This window comes from Condylura cristata, unplaced genomic scaffold, assembly GCF_000260355.1.
Source record: "Condylura cristata isolate star-nosed mole 26May11 unplaced genomic scaffold, ConCri1.0 scaffold00019, whole genome shotgun sequence".
Classification (NCBI taxonomy): domain Eukaryota; kingdom Metazoa; phylum Chordata; class Mammalia; order Eulipotyphla; family Talpidae; genus Condylura; species Condylura cristata.
In genome coordinates, this window is record NW_004567120.1 from 5,251,346 (window position 1) to 5,264,430 (window position 13,085).

Sequence of the window (13,085 nt, forward strand, 5' to 3'; positions counted from 1 at the left end):
TAAAAATATCTAATTTAAGTAACAAGTATACACTTTCTTCAGTTATTTCCTTGGTTTTCAATCATCAGTCTAGACATGAGCCAACACAGTTGAAATTTCTTACTTGTTTTGTGAATTTTTGTTCATCATTCCACTAGATAATAAACTTCTTAACAGGAGTTACTTTTATGTTTTTATTTTTAATACTTTTATTTTCATTATAGAAATCATTATAGAATGACTGCACTTGTTTGTGGATTATAAGTAATCAATGAAAGAAAAATCAACAGGCAAACACCTATAACTCTATAATTCTAGATTACAAAAAAAATGTGGTGGCTACTGGAAAAGAGTAGGGAGAGAGATGATAGAAATGGTAATGTGAAAGTTTATTGGCACTGAAGTTTTGGTGGAGGGAAAGAGAAGCATAAACATGTGTTGAAATGTGAAGTGCTTCCCCTCAAGTTATATAGTTATGTAAATGAATTTACAAATCGTCAAACTTTGACCAAAATAATTCAAATAGAAGAGCTAGGCAAGATGGTGGTAGAGTGAAGACAATAGGTTTGTCTCCCTGCACCTACACAACCAAACAGCAGCAGAACAAAATCAATAGTTCCTGAAAGACAAATAGACAAACGCAGTACAAATCAGGAGCAACAATCTAGTAGAATGTGAAAGAAAAAAGATTAATTGAACTCTTTGTAGCAAAACTGGAGTAGTACAACTCATAAGAAGTAGGCATAGCTGCTGTATGGTGTGAGTGAAAGACTAACAGTAGCCAACAAAAAAACTGGAAACATCTATACTTATAGCTGATAAGACAGACTTCAAAATAAAAATGATTTTTAAAACAGATACTAGATTATTGTTAAGGACCTAATACAAGAGAAAATAAAAGATAAAAATAAACACGACAAATGTTGGAATATTGAGATACTTGAGACATTTAGTAACTGACTAAAAAGAAAGATTGATAGGGGCCTCCCTGGTGTTGCAAGGAGTGAAGCTGCAGCACTATGAAGCTATTCACAGCCCATGACTCAGCAGAACTCTCCTGTCTCACCCACTGCTCCCCTCAGCAGTATATTTCAGTAGATTTGCCTGTTCTGCTCCACACTCTGTCTTTGGTGAATCCTCTCAACTGCCACACCTCTGGCCTATACCCCAGTTCTTATGTGCATGAATGGATAAATCTTTATAAAAAAGAGAAAGATTGATAATGATACAATAATACCAGGAAAATTTGATATCCCACTTTCAACAATGGGCAGACAAATGATGCAATCTTACACATAAAGCAACTTGAAAGAGAGGAAAAGGAAAGAGTTTGCAAAGTAATTAGCAGGATAGATATAATAAAAATAAGAACAGGAATAGGTAAATATAAGGCTACCAAGATCAATGAATTTGATAATTGGCTCTTCCGGAAAACAAATAAACCTCTATCTAGCATAAAGAATAATGAACATGGCCCTCCCTGATGGCGCAGTGGGTTAAAGCACTGCACTGAGAGGCTAAAGCCACTTCCGCATGAGTTCGATTCCCGCCTGCCCTTGAGGTGACCACATGGTGTGGCAGACATCTCCTGGCCCGCCCGCTGCTCCCCTCAGCAGTGTACTTCGATGATCTGCCTGTTCTGTTCTCCACTCTGTCTCTGGTGAAGCCTCTTGCCACCACTGAACCTCTGGCTTATACCCCAGTTCTGTATGTACAAATAAATAAATCTTTTTAAAAAAAAAGAATAATGAACATAATCACAATTGAAAGAAGAGAAATTAACATTAGATAACAAAATACAAAGGATCATAAGAGATTGCTATCAGCAAATATGTTAATAAATTCAATAATTTTGAAAGAGATTGACAAATTTCTAGATCGATATAGTCTACCAAGACTAATTTAGGAAGAGAAAGATGCAAACATCAACATTGAAACTATTATAAAATTTTCAGAAAAAACAAAAAGTATGATCAAGGACTGCATATAAATTTTATCAATATTAAAGGAACAAATGCTCCACTTGCTCAATATTTTTTAAAAGATTTATTTACTTATGCATACAGAACTGGGGTACAGGCCAAAGATGCATAGGATGAGAAGATTCACCAGAGACAGAGTGGGGATCAGAATAGGCAGAAGGACTGAAATACACCGGTGAGGAGAGCAGTGGGCCAGACAGAAGAGGTCTGCCACACCATGTGGGTCAGCTCCCTGGTCTGGGATCAAACTCATGCTGCAGTGGCTGTGATAGCTTCATAGTGCTGCACCTTAACCTGTTGTGCCACCAAGAAGGGTTCAACTTTGCACACATTTTTAAAAATATAAGAAGCAATGCTCCCTAGTACATTTTTTGTGTCAACAATACCAATACAAAAATTAGGCAGACAGGAGCTAAAAAATATATAGACTAATATCCCTGATGAACATTGACATAAAAATTTTCAACAAATCTCAAAAAAAATTGAACAAAATTTCAAAGTAAGTGGCAATTAGAATATAAGAGTATATCACAAAGATTATATCATGACTAAGTGGGATTTATCCCAGGATATATACATACACATATACATATACATATACACACATATACATATATGAAGTAACACATCATATCAACAAAACCAAGCACACAAAACTTATATAACTTATATGATGATATCAATAGATGCAGAAAAAGCATTTCACAAGAATCATTTATAATAAAACTTTAAACAAAAGGGGAATAGAGGGAACCTACAATAAAAAATTAAGACCACTAAAATCAGAGACAAACTGACTGAAAGTAAAGGGATGGAAAACAATTATAAAAGCAAATAGATCCCAAAAGATGGCAGGGGTGCCATGCTTATAACCAATAAAATAGACTTTCAGTTAAGAAAGGAGACAGGACACTTATTATGGACACTATATGATGATCAAGAGGACAATACACCAAGAAGACATAACACTCATCAATATATACTCACCAAGTAAGGGAAAACAAAATACATTCAAGAATTATTATCATCTCTGAAAATAGACATTGGAGAAAATACATACGTGGTAAGAGACTTCAAAATCCCATTCTCACCAATGGACAGTTCAATAAGACTGAAAATAAACAAGGACACAATTGCCCTAAACAAGTATCTAGATCTCAGTGACCTAACAGACATTTATAGGACACTGCACTACCCAAAAAACCAAATACACATTTCTTTCTCATGTGCACATGGATCATGCTCCAGGATCAATCTGGGTCACATGACAAAAATCAACAAAATCATTCCAAGTAGCTTTGCTGGCCATAAAAATATCAAACCAGAAATCAACTACAAGAAATCAAGGAGAACCCCCAATACATGGAGACTGAACTACATGCTACTGAAAGATCACCGGTTTAAACAAGAAATAAAAAAAGTGCTTTGAGATAATGGTAATGAGGACACAATCTCTCAGAACTTACAGGACACAAAAAAGCATATTAAGAGGAATGCAACCCTATCAAAATACTAGCAATATTTTTCAAAGAAATTGAGCAAGAATATGGAACCATAAAATGCCTCGAAGTGTAAAAATAAGCCTGAAGAAATACCATAGAAGTGGACGCATTCATTGGATTCCGACAGAAAGCCCAGATATAAACCTACAGTTATATGGACAGCTAATCTTTGAGAAAGGAACAAAGAACATGCAATGGCACAAAGAAAGTTTGTTCAACAAATGTTGCTGAGAAAACTAGGCTGCCACATGTAAAAAAAAAAAAAGAAAAAGAAGAAGCTAGATTACTACCTCGCACCACACACACACACACACACACACACACAAACTCAAAATGGATTAAAGAACTAGACATAAGATCTGAAACCATAAAATGTATAGAAGAAAATATTGGCAAAACACTACATGATATACACCTCAGGAATAGCTTTAAATATACATCACCCAAAGCAAGGATAGTGAATGAAAGGATAAACAGCTGGGACTACATCAAATTAAAGAGCTTCTGTACAGCAATGAGCCATTACACAAAACAAAAGGACACCCCACTGATTGGGAGAAAATTTCTGCACACAATGCTAACGATAAAGGACTGGTCACAAAAATATACAAAGAGCTGATGAAAGAAACTCAACAAAAATAAAGTAAACAACCCCATAAAAAAGTGGGCAGAAAGGCTAAAAAGACACTTCTCCAAAGAGGAAATGCAGATGGCCAACAGGTATATGAAAAAATATCCAACATCACTAGTAATAAGGGAAATGCAAATCAAAACCACAATGAGATACCATCTCATGCCATTAAAAATGGCACATATCGACCCTCCCTGGTGGCGCAGCGGGTTAAAGCACAGCACAAAGAAGCTTAAACCACCTGAGTGGAGTTAGATTCCCGCCTGCCCCGGAGGTGATCCACATGGTGAGGCAGACCTCTCCTCACCCGCCTGCTGCTCCCCTCAGCAGTGTACTTCGTCGATCTGCCTGTTCTGCTCCCCACTCTGCCTCTGGTGAATCCTCTCACTCTCTGCATCTCTGACCTATACCCCCGTTCTGTACGAATAAATAAATAAATCTTTATAAAAAAATGGCACATATCAAAAAAACTATCCACAAAAAATGTTGAGGAGCATGCAAAGAAAATGAATTCTCCTACACTGCTGGTGGAAATGCAAACTGGTACAACCACTATGGAAAGCTGCTTGGAGGTTTTGCAAACTGCTAAAAAATGGAGCTTCCATATGATCCAGCAATTTCACTCCTAGGAATCTACCCAAAGGACACAAAAACATTAATTCAAAAGGGCACCTGCACCCTTATGTTTCTTGCACTATTTACAATAGGGCAGATTTGGAATCACCCTAAATGCCCAATAATGGATGACTGGATTAAAAAGATGTGGTACATACAGAATGAAATATTACTCAGCAATCAAAAAAAAAACATGCCATTTTCGTCAACATGGATGAAGCTGGAAGGGATCATGCTTACTGAAATAAGCTAGAAAGAAAAAGAAAAATACTGGATGGTTTCACTCATGGCAGGAGTTTTCACTCATGGCAAGGGGTCCGGAAAAAAGAGTAGTAAAGTAAAAACAAAACTCAACAAACAACTATAAATAAGAGATATTCTATGGGGGTGGAGAGGGAGATAGGATCAAAACTGAGGCAGGAAGAGCGCACAGGAATATGGTGATGGCACATGGGTGAATTGGTGGTGGGAAGTCCATGGGGATTACAACTGAGATGAAAAAATGCACCAAATGAAGAAGGATTGTGTGTGTGTGTGTGTGTGTGTGTGTAGTATATAACAAAATGGTTTAAAAATTTAATTTAAAAACTGAAAAAAATGGACGCATCACAAACTTGCTTCCAATATTTACTATGGAACAACAAAAGAAAGCATGACCTATATCTTACAATAAAACTTAACAATAAATATAATTGTGTCAATTATATCTCAAACAGGAAAACCATTTAAAAAGTCATATTGTTACAGGGCACTCCAGTGTGAACTGGGCCACCTATCAGTGGGGCCTTACCCTTACGCTTAAAATTCAGTTGTACTTCAGGCACACACAAAAGGGTCAAAATAGGTTTATTTACAAAAGGGGAAAAACCAGGAAACAACCCAGGGAAAGAGAGAGGGATACAAAGTAACTGGCTTATCTTACCGGCTGGCTGACTGACTTGGAGCTCTGGTAACAAACTAATTTTCAGCCCCGAGTCACGTGGTTCTGAGGGACGATCCCTAGCAAGGGAGCGAGAGACCCAGGGACCCAATGGCGCCCTATTTATCCACCAAAGTCCCAGAGTCCTGCTAGCTCTGCCCTTGGGTCATCGCAGTTCTCTCCCTGGTACTGCTGGGAGTTGTAGTTTACAATCACTGGAGTAGGCGGTATAGTCCAGAAAGCTGGTGTAGGGGATGGAGTTCACAAGCCTCTGTAGAGTTCCTTTAGGACATCTTTCCCCTTAACAATTTAAGCAATGATTTATGTTCAGTTTTACTTTGATTTATGTTAAATAAACTTTTATAGAAAATTAAAAGGGTGACCCTCCCTGGTGGGCAAACGTGTTAGGACGCAGCACTGCAAGTGAGCCACATCCACTTCAGCGTGGGTTTGATCCGGCCTTGGAGGGGAGCCTCATAGAGGTGATCCACATGGCGTGGTAGACCTCTCCTGACCAGCCCACTGCTCCCCTTAGCAGTACTGAGTCGATCTGCCTGTTCTGCTCCCCACTCTGTATCTGGTGAATCCTGAGCCTCTGGTCTGTATCCCAGTTCTGTATGTCTAAATAAATAAAACTTAAAAAAAAAAAGAAAGAAAATTGGAAGGGAAATGCACTGTACTATGGTGGTGGCCCAAGGGGTGATTTGGTGATGGGAAGTGCACAGGGATTACAATTGAGACGAAAAACATGCACAAAATGATGTAAAAATAAACTATTGTATTATTTTTTAAAAAGAAAACTAAAAGGGTAATTCTTATTTCCAATGTTTTCGCTAGGTAGCCTCTCTTGTGCATAACTAGCTATAATAAAAATATTTTAATCATGTCTTTAAAAATTGTTTATTTTTAGCTGAGAAAGTAGGGATTGAAAAATTAACTCTTTCTTTACTCTAATTAGTAGCAATTTAAAAGCATATTCTTGAGATATGTGACTTATGGAATTGTGGAAACAGTGGCTCTATATCGATTCTTTAATCCAGGCTGAATAATTTCAAAATTATCCAAGATAAATGCAAGTCAATATTCATCCACATTTTTTCAGTATACAAAAGGACTATTTATATAATCTACCAGGAGATTTCAATTTGCGATAATTTTTGTTATCTCATCTACTTATATTGTAAGTGAAATAAGGAAATGATACAATTATTTTATATATATAAATATTACATTATATATATATATTACATAACTCTTCCTTTTGTACAATGTATGCTTTCTTATCTCAGGTGTAGTTTCCTGAGAGACTGTGCATCAGCACAATATTCTTTTGTGCTCTCCCTCCCCTCTTCTCATTCCCACTCCCCTGCAGAATGTCTATGACTTATAGTTGCCTGTTAATTATGTTTATTTATTATAATTATTTTTTCGTGGTCCCCCATTTGATTCCCCTATATTCCTCCTATAAGTGAAACTATCCGATAATTTTCTTTTTCCTTCTGGTATATTTCACTGAGCATAATCCCTTCCAGCTCTATCCATGTTGCTGAAAATGGTGTGCATTTATCTTTTTTGACTGCTGGGTAGTATTCCGGGGTGTGTGTGTCTGTGAGAGAGAGAGAGAGAGCTCTTTTTGATCCAGTCATCTATTTCTTGGGCATTTGGGTTGTTTCCATATCTTACCTATTGTATATAGTGCTACACTAAACACAGGAGTGAAGGTATTTTTTTTTTAAGATTTACTTATTATGCATACAGAACTGGGGTGCAAGCCAGAGATGCAGGGGTGGTGAGAGGATTCACCAGAGACTGCGGGGAGCAGAACAGGCCCACTGAGAAAGCACACTGCTGAGGGGAGTAGCAGGCGGGTCAGGAGAGGTCTGCCATGCCATGTGGATCACCTCTGGAGTGGGGATCGAACTCATGCTGAAGTGGCTTTAGCTTCTTAGTGCTTTCCTTTAACCTGCTGCACCACCAGGAAGGGCCTGTATTCTTTTGAAATAATGTATCTTTGGGTATATACCTAGGAGTGGGATTGCTGGGTAACATGGAAGCTCCATTTTTAGCAGTTTGAGAAACCTCCAAACAGCTTTTCATAGTAGTCATACCTAGTTTGCATTCCCACCAGTAGTGAAGGAGAATTCATTTTCTCCACTTGCTCACCAACATTTTTTGTGGCTACTTTTACAATATATGCCATTCTCACTGGTGTGACATGGTATCTCATTGTGGTTGTGATTTGCACATCTCTGATTATAAGAGTTTTTCTTCTAGATTTTACTTAGATTCTTATAAAGTCTATCTTGTCTAATGTACTGAAGAACCATTAAAATATGTATTACTTTCTTGTAGTATTCTATATATTGTAAATAGATTGTATAAGCTATATTGTCCAAACCTTCTATTTCCTTATCTTCTATATATTTCTGAGTACTTCTATATATTTCTGAGACATGGGCATTAAAGTTCCTATTTATAATTATAGAGGATTTGTTTCTCTTTTTTTCCATCAGTTTTTGATTCATGAAATTTGAGGCCTTACTTCTTTGTGTGTGAGCATTTAAAATTGATAATTTTACATTACTGATGTCCTAGTTGTCTCAGGTTTATTTTAACTGATATTAACATAATCATTCAATCCTGGTTTTTATTATTAATATATGCATGATATATTTTCCTTACCTTTGCACTTTCAACCTACCTATTATTGAACTTGAAGTGATATTTTAATAAACAGTATGAAATGGAACTATTTTAAATTTATTTTATTATTTAATTTTATTGGCATACAATTGATTTATATCCTTAGTAGTACTTTGGAATTATAGTATCACCCTATTTGGGTATAGTCAACCACATTGTGCCTACCACCAAAGCATCCATAGTCCTCCACCATAGTTCACTGTGCTCTCCACTATGTAAATGACTACATTTCTCTTGGCATATTTATATTTATGATAATAATTGAGATGTTAGGGCCTAACACTATAATCTTACGTTTCTTTCTTTCTTTTTTGCTTTTCATTCCATGTTTCCTCTTTTCTTCCTGTATGTTATTTGAACATTTTGTTAGATTTTGTTTTGTTATTGACCATATTAAGAGTTTATCATTTTGTATAGTGTTTATGGCAGTCACTCTGGCTATTAAAACATACAGGATATGACTTATAGTAAAATATTGATACTAGTACACTGTATCTAATTAAGTGTGGAAACTTTGTTTCTGTTTAGGTGCTTTAACTTTCCCCAATTTAAAGTGCTGAGTATCAGATAGGACCAGAAATTTTTGTTTCAGTTATCAAATATGGTGGTACACGAGATGTAGTATAACAATAGAAAGAGATATGTATATATCCTTTCATGTTGCCCCAAGATTCCTTCTTCATCATATATTTGTGTGAAGAATTTTCTTTAGTCATTCATTTAGAAAAAAATATTTTTTGATCACCAATTTAAACTTTCATCTCAAAATGTTTTTATTTTAATTTCATTTTTGATTAATGGTCTTGACAAATATGAAATTATCAGATTATGGCAACCTTCTTCCAGCTTGGGAAAAAGATTTTTCCAGTTCTCTTCTGGCTTCCAGGATTCTAGATAAGAAATCCAATGTCATTTGAATTGATGTTGCAGTATAGTTAATGCTTCATTTCCCTCTGGTTGCACTCACAATTTTTGCTTTTGTTTAGTCTTCAAAAGTTCAATTATTAAATATTTGGTGTTTGGTGTCTTTTTTTTTTTTTTTGCATTTATCCTGTTCAGATTTTACTTGGATTCTTCTATCTATACATTTATGCTATTTTCTAAATCTGGAGAATTTTCAGTCATTATTTCTTTCAACATTCTCTTAGTTTCGTTTTCTTTCTCATCTTCTTGTGGAACTCCAATTATACCAAATATTTGAATTATTGTCCCACAGAACTGTGAGGCTCTTTATTATTTTTTAGTCTATTACTTCTGTTTTTTCAACTGGATAAATTTTATTAATTTTTGCTCACATACATTAATTCTATACACTTTTATTACCACTCAATATTGAGCCATCCAGCAATTTTTACATTTCAGTTAGTGTAATTTTTGTTCTATAATTCTCATTTGGTTGTTTTATGGCTTTGCTTGCAATGTTGAGATTTTGTGTTGTTTTTTCATGATAATATGTAATTGCTTATTTAACATTTTTTATAAGGGATGCTCTTAAAATTCTTTCCAGATAATTCCACTATGTCATTAATATTAACTGTTGATTTATTTTATAATTAAAGCTACAATTTTTCTGGTTCTTGTTATGGTGGTTGATTTTCAATTGTGTCTGGACATTTTGGCCAGTATGTTCAGAGATATTTACTCTTATTTGAATTTTTTAATTTAATCAGGAATCTTTAATTTAACACAGTTGAATTTAACAGAAAGTGTTGACCTACTTTATACAATGTGGCTCCCATGATACTTTACTTTTCTGAATATTTACAGTATGATTTTAATCTGCTTGACTTGTCTGGCATCACTTGGACTTCATGTATCCCTGCTAGTACAAAGTAAGAGATCAGCAAAACCTTCACCAACTCAGGTGATTGCCATGGGGAATTTCCTCCTGTTGGTGTCATCCAAAAGACCAGTGTCTAGGTTGGGAAAATAGATTCTCCATTCTTAAGGATGGATAGTGTACTTCGTGGGCTGAGCGCACATGCTATCTTAATTATTCTTGCTGATGCTCACTAAGCTCCTGGTTCTCTAGGTGGGCAAAACAGTTTCCTGGCCTACATGGAAAAAGATTTTTAACATCAGGATGCTTTTTGCTATTTTACTGATGTTATTATTAGTATCTTATGTTTCTGAGTAAGGAAGGGAAGAGAATCCCAGTCCCAGCAGAAAAAGAGAACAGTTCTCTTAGCTGTGTGTTACCACCAAGGTTTACCAGTGTGGCCAGGTTTACATAACATTGTGGGACTCAAGGCATAGTATTGGGAGCAATAAGCCTATCCAACTTGCCTTCTCTTTTAGGGTGAGGATCAGGAAATAACCTGGCCTGAGACACTTTCTCTTAGAGCGACAACAGGGCATCTTGTCCCCAACCTAAGCCCTGAAGTCCCTAACCAGTTGCCTTCTATTCACCTTTCAGAATTCTCCTTTTGTGGCATCCTGTATTCCTTGCGTGGTTTTCAGTTCTATTTCATGTGGAAAAGAACAGAGAGAGGAGTTTATATAATCTTGTTTAGTACTGAAGTTGTAGATTCAGATTTACCATCCTCAAACCTTTCTACCATATAGTAACTTGAATTATCTTTCTTTATATCTACTTATATCTTCTTTATGGTAAAAATTATTTAATCATTCCCCATCTATGTAACAGTTTTACCAAAGTCTCATGGGGTATTTGCTAAGATACAGACGTGTGGGTCTTATACAGACAAACTGAATAAAATTCTTTGAGAAAACAAGTGTAATGAAGTTTTGTTATCTCAACATTATAAAAACCAAAAGCTGTACTTTAGGGCATTTGGGTTTGTTCCACATCTCAGAAAACCAGATTATTAAAATATTAGTTACTTATTTCTAGTAATTAAATGACTTAATAGTAAATAGTTATGTAAGTTATTTAGTGTTGACTGAGTATAACAACTATGATTGAAATATATGATTAAAATAACTGGGTAGATAAGATGTAGAAAAAATATTATTTAATGAATTACCTTTGAATTTTTATAAAACACCAAATATTTTCAAAGATTGTAGAGTGTACTGATTACTGCATTTTGTATGAGGTTACATGTGTTATATATATATGTATATATACATGTATATGCATTAATGAAAATATAATCTAATTGAGGTTCACCCTTGCGTTCTTTACCATTATCATGACAATTTTCTCAATGACATTTAACAACACAGAGCAAAACGAATTTGATGCTTTAAATGAAAAAAATTACTTACTGCTCTTTTTCTAGAACACCCTGTAATCCAAGGCACAGTAAGGTTTCCTGAAATCTGTGGAAACAACAGATGAAATCTCAGTAAGGTATCCATTGATGGAAATTGGAATGCTTATCAATTACAAATAAGTCATAATATATCAAGTTAGGTCTGCATATATAGCAGATCCAGCATATAGATAATGCATTTTCCTTACAGAATTCAACAAATTTAAAAGGCGTACCTTTGTGGAATAATTATATTAAGTGCACATGGTTTCCCAACAAAATGAAAAAAAAAATCTAGGTTATTCCTGGGATCTCTAAATGTGGCTTAGAAATTTGTGAAAATAAAAATATTTACACAAAAATGCAGAAAGCACCCCTGACTCCAGCCGCAGTCTTCAGCACCTGAGTAGCAGATACATACCACAGTCTGGGCCTTGCAGGGGCTATCCATTCATGGCAGAAGCCCCACTAATCGCAGGAGTGCTGCATTCCACTCAGTACTCAGCCACCAGCACCTCAGAGCAGACCATCACTCCAGCCTGTGCCATGCAAGGCCTTCTCTACACTAGGGATCTTCAGCAACCTCACAGTACCCCTGACTCCAGTCCCAGCCACCAGCATCTCAGAATAAGATGTGCAACCCAGTTCATGGGTCTTGCCAACTTACTCATTCATAGTGGGTTAAGTAACACCCAGAAAGTGCATCTAACTCAGCACATAGTCACTTGCACATCTGGAAGAGACTAATACCCTGCTTAAAGCCACAGAGAACATGATTCTATATCAGGGATAGTCAGCAATGCAACAACCTGCCAGCCATAGAAACAGACCAAGATGGGGTAAAGTCCCACCCACTTGGCCTCTCAACTGTGCGCTCTGTCAATTGTCTCAGGCACTAGAACAAGGCCAAGGGAGGCCTTAGCACCATCCCCGAAACAGCAAGAAACCCCAGTAGCTGTGCCCTTCATCAAGTAAGCACACAGAAAAATGGGGACAGACTCATATAGAACAAAACTCTCAACAACTGCATACCAACCCTAAACCAAACAATGTAGAGAAAGAAACATACAAATGGGTAAACAAACACTCAGGGTAACAATACACCAAACAGAGAAAACAAAATCCCAGAATCAAACCACAAAAACATGGAAAAGTATACTTATCAGCCATAAAACACAAGATTGCCATATTTTAAAAAACAAAATAATTAAAACCATATAAATAAAAGTCAGAAGAACCCAATCAACAAACAAAATAAAAATTAAAACTTCAAATAAAAAAAATAACAAAATTTCAGAAAGAAGCAAAAAAATTCAGGAGAAAGCCAGGAAAGTAGAATAAATCAAATGGAAGAAAAATCAGAGATCTTGAGATGAAAAAGAGGTAAGATGCAGGATGGAAAGAGAAACAGGGCTCTCCCTGATTGTGCAAAGGGTTAAAGCACAGCACTGATAAAGATGCAGCAGCTTCAGCACAAGTTCCATCCCCAGCCAGGGAGGTGACTCACATGGTGCAGGAGACCTCTCCTGACCTGCC

General features: G+C 36.1%; 1 protein-coding gene across 1 annotated transcript in view; it reads right to left on the bottom strand.

Moving 5' to 3' along the window:
- The window catches only part of HDX (highly divergent homeobox), a 110,104-nt gene that overhangs the window by 60,981 nt on the left and 36,038 nt on the right, over window positions 1-13,085 (bottom strand). The window contains exon 4 of the mRNA XM_004685621.1: window positions 11,563-11,616. Coding sequence (XP_004685678.1) covers window positions 11,563-11,616 — 54 coding nt within the window. The remainder of the gene's footprint in view (window positions 1-11,562; window positions 11,617-13,085) is intronic.